Consider the following 25,648-nt stretch of genomic DNA (forward strand, 5'->3'; position numbering starts at 1 on the left):
ATGATCTCTAACCCAACCTGTCCTGTGCTAGTCGGTTCCGTTGTATGCCTGGGAATTTATTAATTTCATCACTCCATGGAACCTTTTACCGCCCACGGTCGTGCTTGGTATATCTTGGTATTTATTCCAACGCACTAATTGAACATCGGTTATCTGTCCTTGTCGTGGCCTGCTCGGGCCTTTTTTTTTTTCTCTTGATATCTACTATAATATGGCCAACTCGTTTGTTCTCTCTCATCGTTTCTTGTTCCATCGCACAGTATGTGGTCCATTTGTTTTCAAGTTTCTTTGTTATTCTCCAGGTCTCTGCCACATATAACTGGTAAAGCTCACTAACTGTATTTATTAAAACCTGGTTCTCCGAGGATTGCCAGTTTTAAGCACACACATATGTAGGGATTACGGGCCCTTTATGGAGGAGGAATAAACTTTTATTAAAACCAGCAATTTAGTTGGCTGTGCCTAGGCCTCCCACGTGGGGACGTGGCGTGGGGCGAATTTTGCATAACACCATGCTAGCAACGAAAATAAAGTGAAGTGTGTCGAGTACTGGTGCGCAGTCATGCTGGGTCGTACTTTCTAAATTTATTTACTCATATTTTTACATTGATATCTGTCTTGCCGAGTCGTTGACCCTGGAAATGACGGCAGAGCCCTGGCCAACGAAACGAATGAATAATTGATAGGTTTAAGAATCTGGCCATAGTACTGAAACATTGTCAACCGTTGACGCCACCTCTGCCGCCGGAAAGCAGGCGCTTGCATGTGTAGATGTGGTTTCTAAAATTACACCTACGTATAACCGGAATTTCGGTGAATGATTCCTCTTCTTCTTGAGGGGAACTACAACGGTACATACTGCGTCATTTTCTTCATCGCGATAAAATTCACTATGCACGAAAGCAGACTCCGCAAAGGGTCGTGAAGAATCAAAGCTTTGAGCGTGCTCTTTGAGAAAACATATGCACGTAAGTTCACAGATACAAAAAAAAGCGATAAGGAAAACATGATACCGCTACCGAGCTTATCGCATCTATCACGATTACGCCAATTACACCAATACCATAGCCAATACTTCTAGATCACTACAGATCACACCACCGGCACCACTGCAAGTCTCATTTCAAAACTCTGATCTCAACATGCGCGACGCCATCTTGGCTATTCCATGAATCGATGGTCGCCCCCTGAAAATGAGCCCAAGCGCAACCTAAAACTTATTTTTCGTCACTCAGGGCAATCCATACTGCACTGGACGCCTTATTTTTATTACAGAAATGTTTCCGCGCGTCGTCCGCGTACAACAGAAGCCGGCAGGTCGGTCGCCAATAAAGACGAAGCTTCTTGTTTTTATGACGAATGATTTCGTTGTCCATTGGCGCAGGTTTTCCATAGTCAACCGGAGCCAATCAAGAGAACCTCCTGGTGAACCAGTGCGCTTCTACGAATGTAAGTTGGCAAATTATCTTCGATTTAGACCGCGGCTGCTTGGCTCGGGATTCGCTGGCGCGGTGTGTGTGTTGTGGCCCCCGTTTTCACGCGTGGAACCGAGTGTTTTGATCCGAGGAACCGGATTTCAACTCCTGGGAGCAATGGCGTTGTTTTCCCCTTCGAGACAAAGCATGCGAAGCGCTCACTTTCCGCAAACTTTTTTGCTTCCGTGCAGCCCACTTTCGCGTGCGCTTTGACTCTCTTGCGTTTCCTTAAAATCCGCTTGTGTTTAAGTATCGTCGTTCATGAACAACCCCGGGAGTCCGACGTGTGCCACCGAGTTCGTACGAAGAGTCCATCTCCGCGAAATTGGTGTGGCGAGATTTTTATCCATTTGCATGTCGTTAGGCCTACCTCTCCCGGGATATTTTTGTTTCGCTTCGTGGCTAAGCTCGTGCTGCGTTGGGAGTCGTTCACCTTGCTCTTGCTTTGAGCAAGGAAGTTCTTTCCTGATCCGTTATTTTGACCGACAAAGAGCTAAGTGCTGCAGTCAGCCAGCCACTTTCGATTGTCATAGCGTGCTTAAAAAAAAAACAAACAAGTGACCCATCTCGGAAAGCCGACGTGTACTGCGTATTGCCGTGTCCCGTTATGTCGTAAAGTAACACCTTTCGCGCCGCAGCTGTGATGTCGAGCGAAGATCGCGGTTGTGATCTCGCGAAAAGCGAATATTTCCTCTACGTGGTAATCTGATGGGGAAGAACCACAACCTGAATTTGCGGTCGTTTTGCGAGTGGTGTTAAAGAGCGCGTTGGTTTCGTCGTTCTACTGTGCGCTTTGCTGCAATAAAGTTTACGAATGGTTTTACAGAGTTTTGCGAAAAGCAGTTTTGCGCACGCTTTGGTTGACATTTGTTTCGGCCGATAAGTGGCTTGAAACACCTGCTACGAAAAGTGAATACAGATGAACACTTTAAAAAAAAAAAAGATAAGCTTGCAGCGTGGTGCCTGCGTAGTGCTGACGATAAAGGTCGCCGAAATTGCACCTTCTGCAGGACACGCTCACCAGGGTAAATTCTACAGAATTAATGGTTTGCACCGATCCACCTTGGCACCGCTATGTGTTTGTTTTTTCTGTAAATAAACCTGTTGCCACATTCGCTGATACTTGTGCAAGTGGCACGCTTACAGATGCTTGCATGTGACGTTCCTAGCAGAACTGTGTGGTGTGAAGCGTTGCAAATAATACGCCCATCAATCAAGCAGCTATGCTGGTGTCACGTTCGGTGTTAGAAGCAACCTCTAAGTGTTTAAGTGCGATGTAGCACGCTGATATTGTGCACTTTATCATAAAGTAGCATTCTCGATTATTGTCTCGAATTTTGCAGCGATTTGTAAAATGCAATCTGTGGATGTTGACAGTTTAATCCATACTTGTGGATTCCACGCAGAAACACCAAGAGTTTTGAAATATTCGAAAATAAATGTATGCTTGGAATTTGGTCCCAAAAAGAACATTGCAGGGCTCTTCTTTTTAGCGAATTCATGTTGCAGCAGGTATGTCTTGCTTAAACCCATTACTGAATGAAATAGAGAACAAGTTAACAATCAAGCGCACATCTCAGATACTTTATAACTGCATGGTTTAGCCAGATTTGCAGCATACTTTTTTCAGAGTGCAAAGCATTAGGGGGAGCGAGATCTCTATATTACTTCCTTTTTTTATTATTATTGCTCTCTGTGTAGGACGGAACAGAATTTACCATGTGTTTACTGCGAGAATACTACTTGCTGTAACAAGGGTGCAAACACCCCATCAAGCGCTTTTCACTTTTTTCTCCCATCTCCTCCATCGAAATAAGACGTATTGTATTGTATTATTGAAAAGTAGAGTGGTTAGCCAGCATATGTTCAGATGCATGCTACTCAGCAGAAAATGAGACGCGTGGGAAGGTTAAAAGGCAGGAGAATACATAGGCAGCTGTAGGAAATCTTGGTGAAGCTTGATGGAATAAACACACACACAAAGTTTCTTGATGGGTTGGTGACAGTTTAGATGGCAAGCCTATTGGTTAAGTGCATAAATACAAGTTCGGTGCTCTTCACTGTTTCCATGGGCAAAGCCAGGTACCCAGCATCCGTGTCAAAGGGAACTTTGATGAGCTTTTCCATATTCATCTAAGTTGGGCACACAAGTGAGGTGTGCCTCAGAGACCCCACGACACCACAGTTGTCACAACATGGGCTTTCATTCTGTCCATCGCGATAAACACAACTGGGTCTCCAGATGCCATGGTAGGCATTGTGGTAGCCTTGATTGAAGTTCCAATTCTGTTAATGAAAAAAACTCAGAATCCCTTATGCATTCACCTAACACGACTTGAAGGTGAAAGCCAACTTCTTTTTCTTTTCAGTCGATGTATTCCTCCACCCCATCCTAAAAGCTTCCTACACCTAACATGGTTTTGCACTGCCTCCAAGATCTAAGGCATTGCAAGCTTTCTGCAACTCGCCTGGTTTTGCACTGCCTCCATGATTGGCCCACCTTTGACCAAGCGAAGATGTCATGTGATGATGTCATCAAGTGATAATTTTTTGCATCACTTGTGTTTATGCCGACACTGCTAACGGTCAATTTTCGCGTTTAATGAGGCCTCTACGGCTTTCACCTTAATTATAGTTGCCTGAAGATGAAGACAAGCATTTATCGCTGTGCATCACAGTATGTGCAGCTACTTTTGACCAGGAGATAAACTGGATGCCGTATTGTGCAATGAAGTTCTTGATGGCGAGCAAAGTTTCTTCTCTGGTGGGAGCAAAATCTTGTCAGCTTTACGGCAGATCAGACTGAAGATAAACTGCGCAAAAAAACACTGCTACAGAAAGCAAACACACAGGTCAAGCGCCGACTTCCAACTGAATTTTATTGACATGAATTCATCGTATAAATATCTGCGGGAACAGTTACAAAAAAGAACAAATGGAAAATAATGCATTGACGCTTTTCTGTTTCTTTTTTTTTTTTTTTTTACAGTTTGTGCAATGCATTGACATAGCTTCAGTTGGACGCTCGTCCTCTCCTTGCTTTCTCTTCTTCTGCAGCTAGAGTAGGTGGCAAACGGAGAGCTCCATGCTGTGGTGCTTTCATTAACACTGGGTCACACTGTACAGTTGGCATCAAATGCACCATGGAAGCTGAAAAAGAATTCTTGCGCCCTGTGGACACCATTGTGCTTTTTGAATTGCCAACCTTTACTGCAGTATAAGCCGTCATCATGAAATTATCGGTACACGAAAGTGACTTCGTTATGAGCATTGTTCAATAAGAGTGGAGAAGCTAAAGAGTAATGGTCATGTGAGAACATGAAGAACTTCAAATAAAGTGATTTCATTAAAACAAGGGTATACACAAGCAACAGTACTACACTTTTACTGGCTATGGCCACAAATTGCCTGAAAATTTGACATTTTCTATGATCCCATGGTTCACGATGTTTTAATGCTGCTTGTGTGTGTGCCTCCTGTGGAATTTCTTTGGTACGGCTGAATGTGTGACGACAGGCATGCATGTGCGTTGATGGTGCTTTTGCCAACTTGCAGCTCTGTAGGTGGGCCACAAAGAGCAGCCTGGCTTGACGGGCAGAGGGGGCAGCCATGCAGATGGAGCAGTACCAAGTGGTGAGCTCAGTCGGGGCAAGTCCCTCGCAGGGGCAGCCTCTGGCTGTAGCCTCCACTGACCAACAGCAGCAGCAAGTGGCCGTCATGCAGTCCCTCTCGGGTACACCCATTGCCCACGTTGCCACTGCACAGCCGCAGGTGAGGCTGGCAGCGATTGTTGCTGTTGTGGATGTGTCAGAATAAGCATAGGCGTGCACAGCACTCCACATAAGGGGGGCGGTGCAAAAGTTCATTGCAGCCTCCCTCTCCCTCCACTTTGTTGGTCGAGTTCAAAAGACAACATGCTTCACTATAGATGAAAGCATGAAAATGAAGCGATGACCTGCTTCTCACAACGGCCTGCCTTTAGTCCTCGGCTTTGCGGGAGTAAAAATGGGAATTAAACAGTTCTTGGAATACACCATCCGGGGCCTTCGGCAACCATTATCGTCAAAAACCTGCGTGGCCATAATGCTTCTCTTTAAACAAAGACTGGACAGGTCCGACTGAGCAAAGGTATGGGGCAAACTTGATGCCCCCCTCCCCCTCTCAGGTGATTGGGGGGTGGGGGGCCATGTTGTGCCACTTAATGCAAAGGCAGTGAAAGCAGGTGGTCCTTGCAGGGAGGCATACAGTTCCTTTTTCTTTAAACATGTGAGCCTATAACTGCCAATGCATATATCTGTACTGATGGCATAAAATCTTGTGCTGTTATCTTTTATGCAACATACTCCTTGCTATGACATGGTTACCTGTGTGAGATCTAAGAGGACAGACTTATGGGCTAGTTGGTTTGTTACGTTCAATTGAAGCCATAGCTCTGATAAGACAGGGACCACAGAAAGAGGACAGGACGTGCGCTCGTCCTGTCCTCTTTCTGTGGTCCCTGTCTTATCAGCGCCACGGCTTCAATGAACCTGTGTGAGAGTTGCCAAGGATAAATCAGAACTCTTGTGTCTTGGCAACCTTTTAAAACCTATGGCAGATCCCACTTTGTTTAAGCACCAGATACTTTCAGTTAGCACACAGCTGTGAAAGTCACATTGAGAGTCATGAATCTGCAGGTAGTGAAATATTTTCTGAGTTGGGAGTGTAAGAGCACCTGGTTTTTTTAGGAAGACCTGTCGCTTGTCCTGTAGACGTGTAGCAGTGTGAAATTGCTATCATTAATTAGATACTGTGCTCCACAGGTGTAACCAGGTGAAGCTGAGGATTTATGCATGAACATACATATATGGGGGTGTACCCCCCCCCCCTTTCCAAAAAAAAAAATTTCTGTCTACACCCTGCTGTACTCAACTGGTACATGTAGGCTGCCTAACGAGTAAGTGTCGCTCTTTGCCTCCCAGGTGCTGCAAGTCTCCCAAGGCAATGGCCAGGCCCAGCTCCTGCAAGCTGGTGGCCAGCAGATCATGGTGCAGACTTTGCCAAATGGTCAGACTGCTGCTATTCAGATACAAAACCAGCCAGGCCAGCAGATACCACAGGTAGGGACGCCAATTCGTGTTCCTGTTATAGTGCCATGTTCTGCATCACTGTTTGATCTTACGTGAATTTACTTATTTTAGATAAGCCACTTCTGCGGAATTAAGCTCGGTATGCTCAGATGCTACAAATTCGCAGTAGCTCAATCAGTGACAAAAAATGATGTGGTTGAGGACATTTAGCTTCATGTTCATGCATGGTTGTTAGGTGCATTGACGGTAATGACACGAAAGAGATGGTAATTTCAGCAGATTGCTATCACTACTGTGAATGTCCACAGAAGCCATCGTTTACTTTATCATGACGCACTGTCAGTATGCAACAAATATAGTATGGTGAAAGAAGAGTGCTAATACAAAAAAGAATGCTTTTGATGTCACAAGCATCGGCACAAAAAAGCATCATTGACTCTTAATGGAGAAGTGACTAACAAAATGTGAAGCGAAGTAAGTTCATTTCTTAATCCTTACTGCAGCTTCAAGTGATCCCCATCAGCCAGCTCCAGGGGCAGCAGGGGCAGCAGGTATGTACATTGCATTGCAGTCAACTGGTTTTGTGTTTGTTGTGCTGTCTTCTGTACACATTCAACTGCCATGCCATTCGTGGTGCATTCACATTGTGGTACATTCACATCGGCAAATAGCAGAGGTCGCACAAATGACTGCATCTGGCGAGCCACAGTGCTGGTCTCGTGCAATTAGTGCTGGTCTCGTGGGCCCAAAGTGCCGTCGGCATGTAAAATGACTGTTAGCGGATCCTGCAGTTGGCTCCACTGTTTGGCTCAGTATCTTTACGAGCTGCACAACTGAAAAAATTACACCATCTCCCGCTCAAGGGAGATGGTGTTGTGTTTGTGCGTTGCTTTCCGTTAGCACCGAGTGAACGAGTGGTGCCGACGTTGACGTTACAACTCATCTGAACGGGAGCGAAGCGAGAATGACAGAAGCCGACCGAGTGCACGCGCTTATATACACATGAAATGGGGGAGGGAGAGGAGAGAGTGGGTTACAGGCTGTATTTGGCTGCAGCGCGGCTGCATCACTTGGGAGGAGAGGCTGTGCTGCGGCTGCAGCGCGAGGGAGGAGAGGAGAGAAGGCGACCGAACACCTGCGTAAAGGAGGAGAGTGGGAGAGAGAGTAGGCGCATGCTCAGTGGAGCGCGGACACCACCACCAACAACGGACACAGCCCCGAGCAAAAGCTCCTTCGTATCGAAAAATTGAGCACCAAACGACCGACCCAACATGGTTGTTGTTCGACCAACGCTGTTATATTTGTGACTGGTCACTGTGTGACCAACTTCATTTTGCCACACGACCCCTGTGAGCTGCGGGTGTGAGTGAGCCCTCGGACATAACAGTATATGACACGCATGTTTGACAGCTCTCTCCAATAATCTATCATGCTTGACCACCGTAACATTGTCACTCCAAGCAAAATATCGTACATTTTTGTGGCGGAGTGAGAAGGTAGCAAGTTCAGAGTGGCAGTCTTGTTGAAGGAACAATTCTAAAGCTCATGCAAACATCATCTGTAACACAGCATTTCCCGAGAGTGTGATGTGTAGCTGCTGCACTTGTCAAACATAGTGTGGCCTAGGCACTGGTGTTTAAGCCTGAGTTGTGCCTCTGTCGCACACATTGGTGAAGTGAGGAAGCACAATGCTTAAGATTCATTCGTGCATATTTCAACAAGTTGAGCTTACTTTTCGTGTCTTCATAGTAGTACAACACTCTGTCTCCTCATTTCTTATCATCTTTTTCTTCCCACAGATTATCATTCAACAACCACAGCAAGGCCAGATTCTGCAGACGTCAGATGGTCAAACACTCGTGTACCAGCCTGTCACAGTTGATGGCACCAACTTCGTACAGGGGCCTGGAGGTGTGTATCACGTGTGGTCAGTGCAGTCTGGTTGCTGCTTCTGCAAAGAGCAGTTGCAGAGAAATAGGTGTGAAGATTGCTAATCCAGTCATCTCTGTTCTGCATTCAGGTATAATCCAGATTCCACAAGTGGCATCAGCAGGAGCACCACAAGTGATGCAGGCGGCGCAGGCAGCACCACAAACCATAACCCTGCCATCCTCTGTTGGCGGTGGGAACATCGTCATGGTGGGTGACTTTTGCCTGATGTGTGCGTCATTGTCTCTTGCAGGCCTGATGCTACAAAGCTTTCCAGACTTGTATGCATTTGTTCATATTGAAGCTAAAATGTGAGTGCTTGTTACCTCTGTCCTGCATTGGCTGGCCCTGTCATGCACCTGCATATTTCTTAATTTGATCGCTCTGCTCAAACCATTACTGTTCTTGACTGCTTTCTTCCTCTTTAGGCTTGTGCAAATTGTAAATTTTGGGTTTGAAGCGAATAGTGATTTGGTTGAATAATTTCGATTCGAATTCGAACCTTATCACATATTATAAAGACAAATGAGCACATTTGTCATGACTCAACTGTAGTGTGCATGTACCTCACAGGAGTACGGCCACTAGCGTGGGTTCGGACTTAGCGAGCCACAGGGCCACGTTTGCCGTCGCCTCGCATGAACTAGCGCGCCGCTGCACACGTACGTTCGAGCGCAAAGGTGCCGAGTGCAACGCGGCGAGTACACAGTACTGCTCTCGAGATCCGCAACAGTTTATTGCCTGCGGCAACACCACAAAACGCAGTACAACGCCCGCTCCCAAAGGCGGCGGGAGAAGCAAAACAGGCTTCACCACGCCACGGGCGAAAATACAACACAAAAAGTGCCGCTAGCACGTCTCCGCGGGCAAAGGGCTCACGGCGGCACGCCGCTGAGAGAAAACGGGTCCCTCGCGACTATGCTGCGTACTCTTACGATCCGCGACCACAGGGTCCGATCGCTCGAGTGAGGGCAAACTCCGCGCGCGCTGGCTTCGATAGGTACGGTTTCGGCGTAGTATGACCACGCACGAATGCACCGCACCGCTCTTTGGCCTAGCGTTCGGAAAAGGACAACGTAAGGTAAGCATTCGCCGCTGGCACAAGGCACCGTTAGCGAACTCTGTCTGAGCGAGCCCAAAAAAAAGGAGCCGACGGACAGGAGAGAAAAGACGTGCTCACCCTACGAGGTCCAGAGAGAGTCTCAGCCCCCCTGCCGCGCGAAACGTCTCGCGAGATGCGAAACTCGAGCGCAGCGCCCCCGTCGAGGTCCGACGCCGGGAGAGGGAGGTTAACATCACTCCCCCGCTTGCCCAGCGCCGTAAGACGGCGGAGGAGGGGAGCGTCATATGATCGGACGTGGGGATGGCAGAAATAGGCGAAAACCCGCGCAATGTCGACGGGCAAGCCTCAATCCCCACATCCCCCTCTCCTAAATTTGTCCTTTACCGATCTGCCAAGGCAGCCGGCGGTCACCCATGCAGTTAAAATAACACTGCTATGAGCAACCACTAGCCTCAGTCCAGCCCTGGAGCTGCTGCTAAAAAAGAATACATTATAGTGCGAGAAAAATCAATAACAAAAGACAATACACTTGAAACACATAATACAATAAAATGGCACTGCGGAAGGAAGGTAAAGAAAATTAAGGCAAGTGTTCGTGATGCTTGCGAAAGAGCGTCCACAGCGCGGAGGGGAGGCGGAGGCAGGAGGCTTCCTTGAAGTCCTCACACCGGGAACGGGCTCACCGATGGCTCGTCGCTCTTGACGACGATTGGCTGTGAGTTTGACGAACGCCGCTTCGGTGGTGACGCGAAGGTCCCGAATTTTCGGCTGGATACCGGAAGACTTTGCTGGGCAGTCGGCCCCTTTTTTTTTGGAATCAATGAGGCCGACCCGAATTGGCTGCGAGATGTCCTGAGGGCGGCAGAAAGCAGGCATACCTGCTATGTCAGCTGGCCTAGCGCAGGAGCCGTGATGGAGAGGGCAGCCAGGCTTCTCGACGACGGCCGAGAGCAGGGCACCGCTGGTCTGACCGGCGTCGGCGGGTCATTGACGCGAGTGTCCACGTAGATTAGATGAATTCACCACGTGCACTCTTTCCAGGCACGCACCAATGCACCACGCACGTACGCACGCACACACACGTCACCGCACATAACAGCGCTTTCACCGAGCGCGGCCCAAGTTCACCGTCCAAGGCCACTGCACCTCACTTTTCACGGTGTCATGTCGCCAACCGCGCGCGCTCGCATGGAAGGCGCAAAGCGCCTTCCATGCGAAGCGCCCCCCGCATAAGCACCAGTATTCACGAATCCTTCCGCAGGCACAATAAATAAAACACGGAAAGAAAGTAAAGAGAACAAAATGACAGTCAATATGCGGCAAACACAACAAAACGCAGTACAACGCCCGCTCCCAAAGGCAGCGGGAGAAGCAAAACAGGCTTTACCACGCCATGGGCAAAAATACAACACGAAGGGTGTTGCTAGCACGTCTCCACGGGCAAAGGGCTCACGGCGACACGCCGCTGAGGGAAAAACGGTCCCTCGCGACTATGCTGCGTACTCTTACGATCCGCGACCACAGGGCCCGATCGCTTCGATAGGTATGGTTTCGGCGTAGTATGACCACGCGCGAATGCACCGCACCGCTCTTCGGCCTAGCGTTCGGAAAAGGACAACGTAAGGTAAGCGCTCGCCGCTGGCGCAAGGCACCGTTAGCGAGTTCCGTCCGAGCGAGCCCAAAAGAGGAGTCGACGGACGGGAGAGAAAATACGTGCTTACCCTACGAGGTCCAGAGAGAGTCTCACTCACTCCCCCGCTCGCCCAGCGCCTTAAGACGGCGGAGGAAGGGAGCGTCATATGATCGGACGTGGGGATGGCAGAAATAGGCGAAAACCCGCACAATGGCGACAGGCAAGCCTCAATCCCCACACAACTAACCTGCACAATATTTTTTTAAATTGAAACAAGGCATGTGCAAATGTCATTCTTTTTTGGTTCAAAGAAGTGGAAGCAACTTTGAATAGTAGCAGGATTTGACTTTCGGTAGAATGCAAGTGATAACCTGTAAAATATGTTACGTTTTAAAATGTGCTATGCTTAGTAGCATATAAGCCGGTATAACTAGCTTTCAAACTTAAAAAACGAAGAATTGATGTGAGGGTAATTTGTTCATTTAACCTTAAAGTGGGGCTGCGCGGCAGTGCGGATTTCCCCTGGATAGGTGTATTCACTGCATAGCACCTGTCCACTGCAGTGAAACCACCTTTACAGGGGGTTACATGCAGTTTATATATGTCTATGCGTTCATTTCAAATAGTTCGAAATTTAGAATAATTTAAATTCGTTTCGAAGCAAATTCGAATACTGTAATATTCGTTGGAATATTTGAACTGCTCTAATATTCGCACAAGCCTATTCCTTTTGTACTGATCCCATCACTTGCAATAGACTATGGCTTATCTTTCGTATGCAATACATGTGCAACCTGGCAAACTTCACTTCTTCCTTTTACTTCAAACTAGAGTATAAGCTATCCACATTTGCTGCTGAATCCCGTCTGCCATGAATGTCGTTTGCTGTTCCGTCACATCTTGTGTTGACTAACTTTTTATGGTTTCTTTGTTGCCAACCGAGTATAGACTGCACAGCTGATAGCTTACCGTCTGAATGCATTAATTGTATACTTCTAGAAATATAATAAAATAGGCTTGGCTGTTCGTAGCTCCAGTGCAGGCCAAATACTTATGTTCCAAGTAGATTCTGGTATTTTCTTTCGGTCCGAGTTTTCTTGCGACTGCTTGGCCTATGTTAATGAACTTCTCTACTTTATCAATCTGGCCACCAAACACAATCCCTTGTTCTTTTGCCAGACTACGGAAAGTTGCCTTATTTTCCTGCTTATTAATCTTCAGACTTGTACTTTACCAGTTCAGACTCCCAGTCATGTGTTTTAACTAGAGCTGTGCGAATAGCAAAATTTTGGGTGCGAAGTGAATTCGAATATTGAAGTGTGAGTGCGAATCGAATCGAATATTTTTCTAATATTTCTCGAATATTTCTAGAATACCTTACGAATACTTCGAAGCGAAATTGCAGAAAAAAAAGTTAGAGAGGATTCCTAGGCATATTCTTATGAGATAGCAACATGAAAGTGTTTCTTTTCACTAGTTTTTCACTTTTCACCACCCCACCTTTTCACTAGGTGGGGTGGTGTTTCATAGTTGTCTTATCAAGAATGAGGCAATGTAGAGACTGAATTCTATTTATGTACACCCGTCGGCAAAATAAGTCGGGACGCGCGAGCGACGACCGCAATCAGATAAAACTGCATCGCCGCGCCATCTGTCGTGAAAAGTGCGCGTGCGCGTCCTTTCAATCTTGCAGCCATATCTTTTTACTCGCTTGCAGCCGAAAGAATGCTTCGGTTTATTAACATAATATGACAAGAGGCAGACAGATCACCTTACACATGAAACAAAATAGGTGAATGTACTAGAAAAACAGGGGGAAAAATGCTCGCTGTAATTGGCGAGCGTATAAAGAGTTTGTATATCACAACCCGTTCCGTGTGGCTGCAGAAAGTTACAAAAACACGTGGCAACAGTGATGAACTCAAAAAAGCTTAGTGACAGATCAAAAGAACATAGCGTTGTCACTTGCCCGTTAATGGGGACGGCAATCGCCGGGTGGATTCTAAGGGCTGGCGTCAAGGCCCTCCGAAAACGCACCACGAAAGCGCGGACAATTTAGAGTTGGTCCTTTGGTGCGCCAGCGAACGCCGGTTGTGGTCCAAAGACCGAGTCAGAGCCGAGAGTCGATAACACAAACGAAAACGAAATATATTCTCAGTTAAGGCAATACAAATAACACAAACACGTGCACACTCGGCTGGTACCAGTTACAGCTTCACAATATAATTCAGATGGTGTTTAACACAACGAGAGCTAAACAAACAGATCACACGCTACGAATGCAATCGCATGCGTTACAACTATTCAACGACAGTTAAAGTCCTGAATAGATAATGGCGTATCCAGTCCACAATACTTCGACGGTAATCGAATGCTTCTCTTCAAGGAAACACTCACGCCAGCTCCAGCGTTGATCGTCGTAGCTCAACCGTCGTCGTGACTTGTCACGGCTCACACGGTGTCGTCATCGGATCCTTCCAGAACGACGAGCGACTGACCGTACACCATCATAAACACGTCTTCTTTGGCTAACGGAGCCACACTTCGCATAACTTCACCATCACCGGGCCGACTGACTCACTCCTGTCTCGACTGCCCTCACTGACTGTACTGCCTGCACTACTCGACTCTCGTCGTTTGCACGCTTTTATCCCTTCTTCCCTGGTTTCTAGAAGCGTCGGGAGAGTTCCTCCGCGTGCAGTACAGCCGAGGCTACAGAAGGGGCGAGAGCTTTCTCGTAGGTTCGAATCGCGGCGGCATCGCTCGCGGACGCGTCCCCCCTCCCCCTAGAAACATCCAGGATTTGCCGGGCGTTTGATCGCGTCGTCTGCGCCTGGCTCGATTGGGTGAGGAGGATGCGGCGCGCCGGCGTCTTTTGATGCTTGTTTTTTTCGTCTTTTCGCGCTTCTTGGCGAGCGGTTCGCGCCGTTCTGTCTCGTAGCAGTTTGAAAGCGGCCTCGCGCGCGCTTTATAACCCGCTAATTTGTGACAAGCGTGTTCATCAATGAGAAGTTCCCTGCTTCTCTATACTCTAAGTGTGAGCTCTTCAAACCACGATAAAACGAGAAGGACGCTTGAGCTTCGCCTCCAGGAGTTCAACACAATAACCTGATCAGGCATAGTTGGCATCGCCTTCTCCTTAATTAGCCCCAACGTGCAGTGAGGAAAAGAAAGGCTGTGCGCGTAACATTGAACACATTTTTGCCACGCAGAACGCGTAGATTTTTCGTGCACTCCCAACGACGCTTACATAGACACCGACACCAGAATTTGTGCGAAAGGAGCTTGTAACACCAGCGCGTTAAACAAAAAGTTCGGCAGCTCTGCGTTGTCTGTGAAGCGAGCCGCGTACACTTCACCGCCACCATGCCCCCGTCGAACTAAGCGCGTCATGGATTGAAGAAAGCAAAGCCTAGCGCAAAACGCTACATGTAATCACCTGGTCCGCTGCAATCGGGTAAAAAGATATGGCTGCGAAATTGAAAGGACGCGCATGCGCACTCTCGAAGTCAGATGCCGCAGCGATGTAGCATTATCTGATTGCGGTCGTCGCTCGCACGTCCCGACTTATTTTGCCGATGGGTGTACATGATTTGGTGCAACCAAAGTGTTGCCGACAACACCTTACATGTGATAGGCAAATTATGCTATTTCCTCAGCCTCTCCTCCTCTTTCAACTTCTGTGGAAGCCCAACTGATGTGGCGGACGAGGGTGTGCTCCCATCAAGTCCGGTGTTCCAAATCTGCCTTATAGACGTCGATATATAAGAACATCTGAAATTTTGGATGCTAAAAAGCTTCAGCTTCCGATTTTTCGGACTTCCTGCCCAAACTTCAAGTCCACAACAGCATTAATTGAGCCCCCACCTCTGCCACATCTTTCATCTCCATGTTGGCACCAGCGTTTTCTTGAGTTGATACACTTGCGACCGTAGCAGAGCTTGAAAGGCAGCTTTGCCACGATACCAGGGTGTGATGAGGTGAAGCATATTGAAAATCTAGGGACCACTTCTAATCTGCCATTGACTGTCTTGGCAAAGGTCGACCGTAACGGAGCTTGACAGACAGCTTTGCCACAATACCGGGGTGTGATAAGGTGAAGCATAATGAAAATCTAGGAACCACTTCCAATCGGACGTTGACTGTGTCTTGGCAAAATTCGACAGTAACGGAGCTTGAAAGGCAGCTTTGCTGCAATACGAGAGTGTAATGAGGTGAAGCATATTGAAAATCTGAAGGGGTCACTTTCAATCTGACGCTGACTGTATTTGTTTTTGGGAAGTTCGAATAGTAAAATTCCAGTGCGAATCGAATAGCAAACACTATTCGAAAAATATTCGAAATTTCGAATATTCGCGCACCCCTAGTTTTAACAGTTCTGAAATATTGCTCACAATAAATAAAAGCACCTAGGGTTATTCTGTAAGAATGTGCTAAGTAGTCTGTCCACTTGGCATGTGCCGACTCACTAAAGCTCAGACAGCTGGCAGACTAGTGGCACTCATAACCATTGCTGTTGAGCCCTATCCAATCTGTGCATGCTGAAATGGATAGCCTGCTTAGTGGAATTTGACAGAATACCACCCTCGTACTTATTTTTACACAAACAATGTTCCAGAGGGAGAACACATGCAGCCTGTGCTATAGTACACTGACTGGATATAAATTGGGGTTCATCGTGTGGTCGCTGGTGTAGTGTATGACATTGACGCCAGAGAAGTTCCAACAGGTGATGCCCAACCACAATGCTGTGGCAGCAGCTCAGGCTGCAAATGCGGGGGCAGCAACCCTGCAGGCGGTACAACGCATCCCATTGCCGGGAGCTACCGCCACTGCCACCGCCACCCCTGCCGACGTGGTGGAAGAGGAACCCCTGTACGTCAACGCCAAGCAGTACCATCGTATCCTGAAGCGGCGCCAGGCCAGGGCACGACTCGAGGCCGAAGGTCGCATACCCAAAGAGCGGAGGGTGAGTGCCACTGTTGGCCATCGTGGGTGGAACCGTCCACGTCACCTTTCTTGATGCATGAAACCACATTTAACTCGTAAAAGCCACCTTCCACGTTGCACCATGAGATGTGATTGTACAACGTTACTGTAGCTTATTAACCCTTTGAGAATCTATCTTTTTTCGGCATAATGTAACACCACGGTGCTTTTTTTCTTTTTTCTTTCTTTTTTTTCAGATTCAGAAATTGCACAATGGCCTGTCTCGAAAAAAAATGATAATTGTTTAGAGTGACCATGACGTAATAAAAAAATATTTTGCATTGTTATAGATATATTGTTTGTCCATAATGATTAAAATAAAAAACCTGGAATAAGAATAAAATACTAGTAGGTTCACTGGCAAGAATATTAATCACAGGCATAGGGAAATGTGCATGCCAGACTCCTGTCACACTTATTTCGGGCAGTAGTGTTGTGCTGAGCACGCCTTTAATAAATTGCTGCTTGGTTGAATTCAGAGTCTGAACTATGTATACTAGTTGTGATTCCGGTTCGGCACCTTGGCAACAGTCATCTAGGACACTACAATAAATAAGCTGCAAGCGTAGCACATGTGCTGTCTAGGCCCATTTCCTTTGTTAGTGCTACAGTGATGTAGCCAAGCGACAGTTGGCCTGCCAAGGAGCAGGGTATTTTTAGGTCCACTTTGTTTCGCTCTTTGTTTACGAGCTCAATAAATGTTGCCAACTATGCAGAAGCCTATTTGTGGGATACTGCATATCATCTGCTGCCATACACTGTGCAAGTATGTGCACAGAAGGCTGGTGCAGTATTTCCAGCTTGATGTCTGGTAATTTCACGTTTGTCACTTGTTTGCACATTACAGAAGTACCTGCACGAGTCTCGGCACAGACACGCCATGAACCGGATCCGCGGCGAGGGCGGGCGATTTCACTCGGGCAGCTCACGCAAAGACCATGGAGAGAACTCGCCTGGCGACACTGGCAGCAACCAAAACTCCGTGGATGGCTCCTCACAGCACGACGATGTCTCCAATGGTCTTCACTCCCTCGAGGTACTTGAGGTGTGCCAAAGTAACATTTCTCTGCTTGCTAACATGCATGCTAGCGTAGTGGACTTGAAGCTCTGCTTATGCACGTTTGCATCCAGAACACCACAAAACGCAATTACAGTTCCTAGAAATTACGAAGAAGTCTACATGTGATGCCTGGCTCTGCTGTTTTTGGTGTCAGTGGTTAGTGTGTGTCACTGGGAGGACAGGTAACATAATGTTAGCTGCTTTACAGATGCACCTTCGGTGTGCTGTTTTGACAGTGTTGTCAGATCCCCAACCACTGACACCTATGCATTATTAAATATCGCACCTCTTTCAGCCGATGAAAACGAACGCAAAGTTTCAATAATGCCATAATATCTCAGGAAAAAAAGAAGATAAAAAATATTCAGCAATGGGAGAGCAGCAATGGGAAAATCTAACATGGGTCCTCACATTCATCAGCTCGGACCCATGGCAGCACGCCATGAATACCTCTAAACAATGTAATTTGTAGGGATGTGAGAATAGCAAATTTTAGGTTCGAAGCGAATAGTGATTTGGTCGAATACTTTCGAATTGAATAGTTCGAATAGTATATATATCACATATTATGAAGAAAAGTGAGCATATTTGTCATGACCTAACTACCCTGCACAATGTTTTTTTTTTTTTAATTGGAACAAGGCATATGCGAATGTCATACGTTTCGGTTCGAAGTGAAGTGGAAGCAACTTCGAATAGTAGCACGACTTGAATTTCAGTGGGATGCAAGTGATAACTGGTAAAATACGTTACATTTTAAGATTTACTATACTTAGTGTATATTAGTCCGTATAACAAGCTTTTAAACTTAAAAGACATTATTAATCAATGTGAGGGTAATATATGTTCATTTAACCTTGAAGTGGGGCTTTGTGGCAACACAAATTTTTCTTGGATAGGTGTTTCCACGGCATAGCGCTCCTATGCTGCAGTGAAACCACCTTTACGGAGGTTATGTGCAGCTTAATTGTATACGCCTATTCGTTCATTTCGAATAACTTAAATTCGCGTCGAAGTGCTCGAATATTCACACATGCCTAGTACTAATGTGGCTTTTAAAGGTATTTATCACAAGTGAGGACACCGCATGCAACAAATGCTTGGATATGGTGCCCTATCCCAAGGACAGAGTAGCTGGCCGGACTGTTCACCTGCTTAACCTCTCTGCTTTTCTTCTCTTGTTCTCTCTCTCTCTCTCGAGGTTTTGTAAAGAATTTGCCAGGAAAGGACTTTGCTGAAACTGAAACCGCGCTGCAAAATAAGATTGCCGAGTGTGGCTAAGAAGGACAGTCTTCAATAAGGCTAGTACCGTATAAAATAGGACGCAAAAAACGTCCCTTCAAATTGTATATCAAAGTTTGTCACATCTGTGCACAGCTGTATTCGATATGCATTGAATTTGAATCACTTGTATGCCATTTCACACTTATACCTAATGTACAGTGCGCGTCGAATGAAACCCAAACACTGGCAAGCCTTTGCAATGGTATAGTGCGTGCCGTCCAGTTATCACCATGGACAGGCACGCATATGCACAGTGCGGTCAAACCGGATGCGCGCGTCTGTCAATGGTGATGACAGGACAGCACGCACTATACCATGCGAAGACTTGCCGCTGTTCCGGTTTCATTTGACGCGCTCTGTACCTGCAAACATCCAGATTTCAGCATCTCTATCTTTTCCCTAACAGGCACTCCTTGCACAAGCTTTCTTTAATAAATGCGTTGTTAAAATGGCAACATTCCTTTCCATATTCACAACTGAAGAATTCCTTCAGAGCCCCTTTTGTTCACTTTGCTTATTACTGCCTATCGTTAATCGACCGCTCTTCACCTCTTGTTGCAGAACCAAACGGCAAAATACACCTTCACCGTGCAGAATGGTCTCATCAACGTCATGCCCTCAGAACTTATGGTGGCAGGTGGAGACTCAAACTGACAGACAGTGACCAGCAGCAACCATCATCAAAACTTCATTGTCCTCATCGTCGTCACCGTCATCACTCAACTTTTTCATCTGTACAAAGAATACCACGCCTGGCATTCAGAATGCACCATAACCATGTGTACATATCTCAAAAAGAAGCTGCAGACATTGTTGGTGAAAGGCAGGCATCTGATGGTACCACTCGTGTGTTTGACGTCCTCGACAGCCACTACTAATAGGTCTGTAATGCAAGAGCTGCTCCCCCTTTTCTCCTTTGTGCAGCACAGTGAGACAAACTAAACAGAACAGTTTCTTCTTCGGCGGTTTCGTACTCCGGGACGCTTGCCTTAATTTTATGTGTGTCTGTGTGTGTGAGCATGTACACCGTGCAAGGTTGCAGTATATTGAAAACATATCAATGCTGGTGAATTAGGATTATTAAATGCATTTTTAGGTCTGATTAAAAAATTTTGCGGTTGCCCTTATTGTACCCATGCACATCATCACCGAATAACCACAAAAACCACGATGTCAGAAAATGTACTAAGGGATAAGGTACAATTTTTTTTTTTAAACACTTGAACCTTTATTCTGCATATTGCAGTGATTTCATGCTCTGAGACTACAACAACTTTTCATACAGTCTCATCCATGATTCAATGGATCTAGTTGCAACGATACATATTTTGTGCCAAGGGAAGAGTGCATGAAAGTTGTGTGTTCTGTGAAGTGCCAGGTATTATGGTACTGCAGATATGGCACCGTTGCTGGTGAGTTAGGCCTCATTTGCTTGCAAATTTGGAAGTATGCAACATGTGACGGCAAACGTACATAAGCGTTTCAGTAAGAATGCACATGACAGTCTGGGTTTTGTTCTTTAATGAATTACACGGTAAGTCGATGTTTGTCGTGGGACGTCTTATTGATTTTACCCTGATAACTGTCATCTCGTTTGTGCTGGCTTGCAAGTTCTACAGACTCGTTAGTAAGACCAGTTTGTGAATGCACATGTGCATTTCAATTTAAGAACTTGATGTTGAGCCATTAGCAATGGATAAATGCCACTGAGGAGATGCAAATTGAAGAGCTGTTGTGTGTGATCAGCTTAAGTACTGAAATGCATTCTGAAATCACAAGGTTACCAATTACAAGTATGCACATGTTATTGCAAGCTTTGTACATATGCATTTGGAAAAGGTTGAACGAAAAAATATGTATAGGTGGAGCACGTTTACATTTTTATTAATAATACTAGTGATCATTTTACACTGTTTCGTGAGCACAGGTTGCGTACTTCTGCAATGCCCATCATTGAAGTCGTTTTTTTCATGGCACTGATAATTTATTCTCTGGAAGAAAGCTTCCGGGAGTTGTTGGTGCACCTGTTCGCATTTCCAACAGGGATGGTACTTAATGCAACGAAAAAAAACATGCAAATTCTGCTTCTCCCAACGCGTTTCGCAGCTTGGCTTCGGTTAGGGCTGCTCTACAAAATTCGGCCCACATGATGTATCTTGTGGTCTCGGGCCCATTGCATTGGGTTGCCTTTGGAGGCAATGTCACGCCTACTAACATATGCACTTTTGTACTTGTACAAATGGAGTTGTGTTCCCTCTACTGGTCATAAGACATGCAAGGTGTTCTTAATTCTTGTGTTGTACTGTTGAAGTAGCCTGAAGTGTGTGCTTGTTACAATTAAATTTCTTATTGACGATTCCAAGATCTGCATTATTTTTGTTCAGCAGTCGGGCTGCATTCACGCTCTCTACAAAGGTCGATGTGAAGCATGAGATGGTAAACTATTTCAACATTTTTTTACTCGTCAGTGACAAATCTTCCAGAAGCTTGTAATAACAATACTTGATGTCAAACTCCATGTCATACCAGTAATTGAGCGCGATACATCCATGGCTTTGTCGGACATGGTGGAACCACAGGCTCGGCAGGTAGAGTATATCACCAGCGCTGACTCTACATTTGACTGGTGATGCTTGTCGATATTGTGGATATCTGTCGAAGTCCGGGTTTTCTGGATCTAGGGGAATCCATGGCACTGATGAATCATCACCTGCACAAGTCGGCAGTGACAGCAAATAGTAACAATGCTCAACTGGCAGTAAAGTGAAATGCTTAAGGTAAAGCAAAATTGAATAACCTCTAAAGTGGTACGGAACGTGCATTTAGTCATTAATTATCGCCGGTTAAATAATGTAACGACTATCGGTGCATAAATTGTTAGAGATGTGACAATGCTTTTTCTGACATAATACATTTCGTATAACTCGTTTCTGAATTCCAACAAAAGATTAAAAGCTCCAAATTATAGTGAAAAGTGGGCGTACCTGAACCGATTATATCAAACTGACCGTTGGCGACTTCGCGAAATTGTCCAGTTTTATAATTTTCGTAAGGCACCCACGGCAGATCTGTCGGTGGTAGCAGGATAAAGTCTTTGTGGCCCGAAACAACACAGTAGATGTTCTCGTAGTGGTCGCGATGCATGGAAGTGATGGCCCTCTCATCGCCCATCCAGAAGTTGACCGCGTCGGGCGCCTTACCGAATGCTGTTGTCGCCCAGCAAACGTCACTCTCAACGTCATCCGCAAGCTTCCTGAACTCGTCGGTGAAGTTAGAGTTCTGCTTCTGAATATAGAACACCGCTTTCGAGCGTTCACGGGCTTCGAGAATGTTCAGGAATTCGGCGAATTTCATGACACGTTCTTCAGGAGTCACGAACACACTTCCGTGCACAGCGTCCGCAAACCCATTCGGAGTGACAGCCACGGTGACCGTTAAGTCCCCAACTTTTTCCCTCAGGTAGGTACGAGTCCATTTATTCACAGCAGCCCAGTGAGACGCGCCGCCTCGTATGATGAGAGGCAGGTTGGCTGAAACCCAGCGCCTGTGAAACTCCAGTGGGCTCGGCTGCTCCGTGATTTCAGCAACGGTGCACGGGTGAAAGAAGTCCTTGCAGTTGTCGTTGAAGCGTGCCAGTGCATCGTGCAGTGGTGCCGATTCCATCCCATTAATCTAGCGACAGAACTGTGCGCGGAAGACTCGCACGTGCTTTTCTCTATTTCCTCCCCCCGCCTCTTCAACCTTTCGTAGTTGTCATAATACCAATTAATACCCCGACAGGCGGCCTCCCCTCATAGAGGAGGCGCTGGTCCTCCTCTAGAAACATGCCTGCGGCATCGCTAGCGTAGCCGTCCTGCCTTGAGTTGTGGGCGCTTGTCGAGAGATGGCGCCACGTTCTCCCCTATTGTTTTCAATGGGGCTGGCATCACGGCGCTCGAGGCAGCCGTGGCAGCCGTCACGGGGCGTCGATCAGCGAGAGGCACGAGGAGAGATCCAGGGCGTCGCGGACGATGCGACCGTTCTTCGTGAAATCCAGCGAGCAACTCTATCACGTTACCGACGTGCCATGGGATCCTCTCCAGCCACCTCCTTTGTGAGCCGTACGCAGGCACCGGTGATCGCGTTCCTGCAGTGGCATCATTAGGTAGAAGCAGGGACGTAGCCAAGGTGGGGGGTTGGGGGTTCACCCCCCCCCCCCCCGGAAATTTTTCAGTTTTGCTTGCGTATATACTCGCACACATACAAACGCACTCACGAACATACATAAAAATGGTTGAACCCCGCCCTGAAAGAAATTTCTGGCTACGCCCCTGGGTAGAATGCAGCCGATTTCGTGCAGCACACGTGTAATTCCACGGCGCTTTTGTAAAGGAGCCGTCACCTGCCCCACATTCTCTGGCATTGCGCTTAGCACCATTCGTTTTTCAAGAGAGCCTAGGCATCGCGTCTTATTAGTAATAACAACCTCATGTGCATCGTAGCGTCTACAATGCAGGCGAGGCGACCATGTGTAAACGTAGTAGCGTTTGCTGAAGACGTAGCGACATAAATGGAGAAATAAAAACACGGTAATCGTTCTAACAGTGCCGTAAACAAAGCGCGATTGTTTACTTTCTACGTCGTACAGCCGCAATCCATCGCCGCCGTCGCTCTGGCTCATGAAATAGCACCGGAAACCTGCAGAAGTGCGTTGCGGAGTTACTGGGTCGCGCGCAGGCAAACTCCGGCGATTTTTTGGCCATGTCAAAGTAATGGTGCTTTTATGTTCCTGAGACGCTCCTGTTATGGGCCCGATAGCAGAAATACTCGGCAAATTGGAGAATAATTTTAAATAAGCAAAAAAGCGCAACACCGAAACCCAACCAAGTGTACTGTCTACGTATGACGTAGACGTTGTTAAGAACGAACCGGAAGTCGTGCAAGGCATGCCGGTCACGCCGACGCAGAATATGAAAACTGTGACAGTCGGGACGACCAGCGAAGCGCTGGCCAAACCAACGCTGTCTGTCGCCTTGTGCACAGCAGACGCTCGCTGTATCGGCCGAAGCGCCGAAGTTAGCGGTGTCCTCGGCTGCGTCACTTCCTCCGCCTTCCCAATACTGACGTCACAGACGCAATGTTGCCAATAATTGTGGGAAGCCAGGAGGGTGTTTGCAGACAATCTTTAAAATTCATTTTCAAACAATCTGCGCATGTCTCAAGCCTGTAATTTGGCATAAATGACGGAAACGTGCAAAGGAACGTACCCAGCGAATTTCATTGAGATCCATCGACCTCGAAAAATCGCCGGAGTTGGCCTTTAACCGACTAGCGCGCTGGAAGCTACACCTCCCTTTGTGATTCCTGTGCGCAATTGTGGCTCACCATGTATTGTTAGCAGACTATGGAGTGCGGCGCCGGCACCTGGCGGCATCCCGGAACAAGAAGCGCATCTGATCCGAAAGGCGCTCTTAGTTTATGTCAGCTATCGGCCAATGGCAGCAGTCTTCTGTATGACGATTCAGCAGGCGCCCCGCCCACTGAAGAGAGCGAGGACGGGCCTCTGTATGAAGAGAGCGCGCTTGAGAAAGTTGCAACTTCGCGCTCCGCTTATAAATGCTCCTTGCCACGCACGACTGCAAGATTTGGCTGAGCTGTTCAGAGCAGGATGTGTTTTCTCACCAAGCTGGAGGAGTGGTTCATGACCCCTTTTAAGGTTAGGTAGGGAGATAGTAGGGATCAGCTCCAACATCCCCTCCCCGAACACCTCGCCCAGTTCCAGAAGATCAAATAATCATAAAGGCTCAAGCCCCCTTTTGCTTTCGAAGACCCTGCGCAGGCGTGCAAGTGTCAAAGAATCAAATTTTTTTTTCGGACTATACTGTCAACAGCGTGGTTTTGCCATGTTAAATTTTTCAAACACTGACATAGCATGCACAGCACATGTAGTCGCGCCTATTATATATATATATATATAGGTAGGTAGGTTAGGTTAGTCTGATAAAGGCCGGTCCCCGGGCGAAAGCTCAGAATAAATGTTGCTTGTTTTTCACTGTGACTTCCTCGCGTGTGTATATATATATATATATATATATATATATATATATATATATATATATATATATATATATATATATATATATATATATATATATATATATATATATATATATATACACGCATTTCCTATAAGAGGAAAGTCCGGGAATCCTCAACAATAAGGGACATCTGATGTGCTTACTGCCTTCGACTTTTTTTCTGTGGCGGCAGGCGCCTTAAGATGGCTAGATGCATCATCAGTTATGACAGCAGTTAAATAAATTCAGTTAATTAACTTCTTCATTTGTGGAGACCGGCGTTCGGATAAAATGGGAGAATTGAAGTTCTTCCTGCGAAGAGCCCATTGCCGCTTTGAGATTTGGACAAAGCGGCCTCTCATAATTATTGCGGAGTAATGAAGTTTTACCAATTTCACCGGCGAAAGGAAAACACCAAGCGCAGACGAGCACTTCGGTTCTGTTATATATATATATACAGTAAACTCTCACTTGTACGAACGTCGGTTTAACGAATATTTCAGAATAACGAACTTTTACAAAATCCCCGGCGATTTTCTTATGCATTCTATGCAAAAATCTTTCAGTTAAACGAATTTCAGAATAGTGAATTTTTCAGTTGAACGAACTTGGTCCGCGGACCCAGGCTCATTTTTTAAATCAATTCAACGAAGTTTTGTGCACTGCAGCACTGGCATAGCCGATGCGAGCCGCCACTAAATCGCCCATCCATCGGCGGCAGGTTCAAATCCTGTAACTCTAGCCGAGGCGGTAGAGTATGTTAGAAAGTTGCGAGACTTCGTGTCTCAGCAACAAGCTGTGCCAGAGGCAGTGCACAGAAACGTAGACTCTCTGGAAAGCTTTGTCTCTTCTTGCGCTTTAAGGGCACCAGTCCAAATGAAAATTACAGATTTCTTTTCAAAATAAATTGCATTTCACACTTTTGACTCTAATGTCTGCTGTGCCCAATGCTGTTCCATATTCTAGTGAATATTCAGTTTAGGGAACTTTCAGTTAAGTGAACTATTTCCTTGGGTCCCTTGAAGTTCACTCAATTGAGAGTTCACTGTATATATATATATATATATATATATATATATATATATATATA

General features: G+C 46.5%; 2 protein-coding genes across 5 annotated transcripts; one reads left to right on the forward strand and one right to left on the reverse strand.

Annotated features, from left to right (window-relative positions):
- The first annotated feature begins 1,298 nt into the window (after positions 1-1,298).
- Positions 1,299-20,864, forward strand: LOC119382703 (nuclear transcription factor Y subunit alpha). 4 transcript variants are annotated; one of them, XM_049412304.1, is made up of 10 exons: positions 1,299-1,317; positions 1,385-1,449; positions 5,031-5,246; positions 6,437-6,574; positions 7,048-7,095; positions 8,344-8,455; positions 8,565-8,683; positions 15,890-16,138; positions 17,006-17,194; positions 19,064-20,864. In XM_049412304.1, exons 3-10 carry the CDS (start codon positions 5,085-5,087, stop codon positions 19,154-19,156), a joined length of 1,110 nt encoding a protein of 369 aa, XP_049268261.1. In that variant the 5' UTR covers positions 1,299-1,317; positions 1,385-1,449; positions 5,031-5,084; the 3' UTR covers positions 19,157-20,864. The 4 variants fall into 4 exon arrangements, with proteins under 4 accessions (XP_049268261.1, XP_049268262.1, XP_037506459.1 ...); XM_049412305.1 differs by having other exon boundaries at positions 15,899-16,138; XM_037650531.2 differs by having other exon boundaries at positions 1,300-1,317; positions 17,006-17,203.
- A 75-nt stretch (positions 20,865-20,939) lies between these two features.
- Positions 20,940-22,316, reverse strand: LOC119382705 (bifunctional peptidase and (3S)-lysyl hydroxylase Jmjd7). The gene is made up of 2 exons (XM_037650537.2): positions 21,487-22,316; positions 20,940-21,212 (listed from the first exon to the last, which is right to left on the reverse strand). Exons 1-2 carry the CDS (start codon positions 22,163-22,165, stop codon positions 20,944-20,946), a joined length of 948 nt encoding a protein of 315 aa, XP_037506465.1. The 5' UTR covers positions 22,166-22,316; the 3' UTR covers positions 20,940-20,943.
- Between the last annotated feature and the right edge of the window lie 3,332 nt (positions 22,317-25,648).

The sequence above is a fragment of the Rhipicephalus sanguineus genome, chromosome 2 (assembly GCF_013339695.2).
Source record: "Rhipicephalus sanguineus isolate Rsan-2018 chromosome 2, BIME_Rsan_1.4, whole genome shotgun sequence".
NCBI classification, from domain to species: domain Eukaryota; kingdom Metazoa; phylum Arthropoda; class Arachnida; order Ixodida; family Ixodidae; genus Rhipicephalus; species Rhipicephalus sanguineus.

Bases quoted from the DNA above. Each gene is read 5' to 3' on its own strand.
- LOC119382703 (XM_037650531.2), top strand. From the start codon at position 5,085: ATGCAGATGGAGCAGTACCAAGTGGTGAGCTCAGTCGGGGCAAGTCCC. The intron at 6,575-7,047 runs GTAGGGACGCCA...TCCTTACTGCAG, and splicing joins CAGGCCAGCAGATACCACAG to CTTCAAGTGATCCCCATCAG. The intron at 7,096-8,343 runs GTATGTACATTG...TTCTTCCCACAG, and splicing joins AGGGGCAGCAGGGGCAGCAG to ATTATCATTCAACAACCACA.
- LOC119382705 (XM_037650537.2), bottom strand. From the start codon at position 22,165: ATGGAATCGGCACCACTGCACGATGCACTGGCACGCTTCAACGACAAC. The intron at 21,213-21,486 runs GTACGCCCACTT...CGACTTGTGCAG, and splicing joins GTTTGATATAATCGGTTCAG to GTGATGATTCATCAGTGCCA.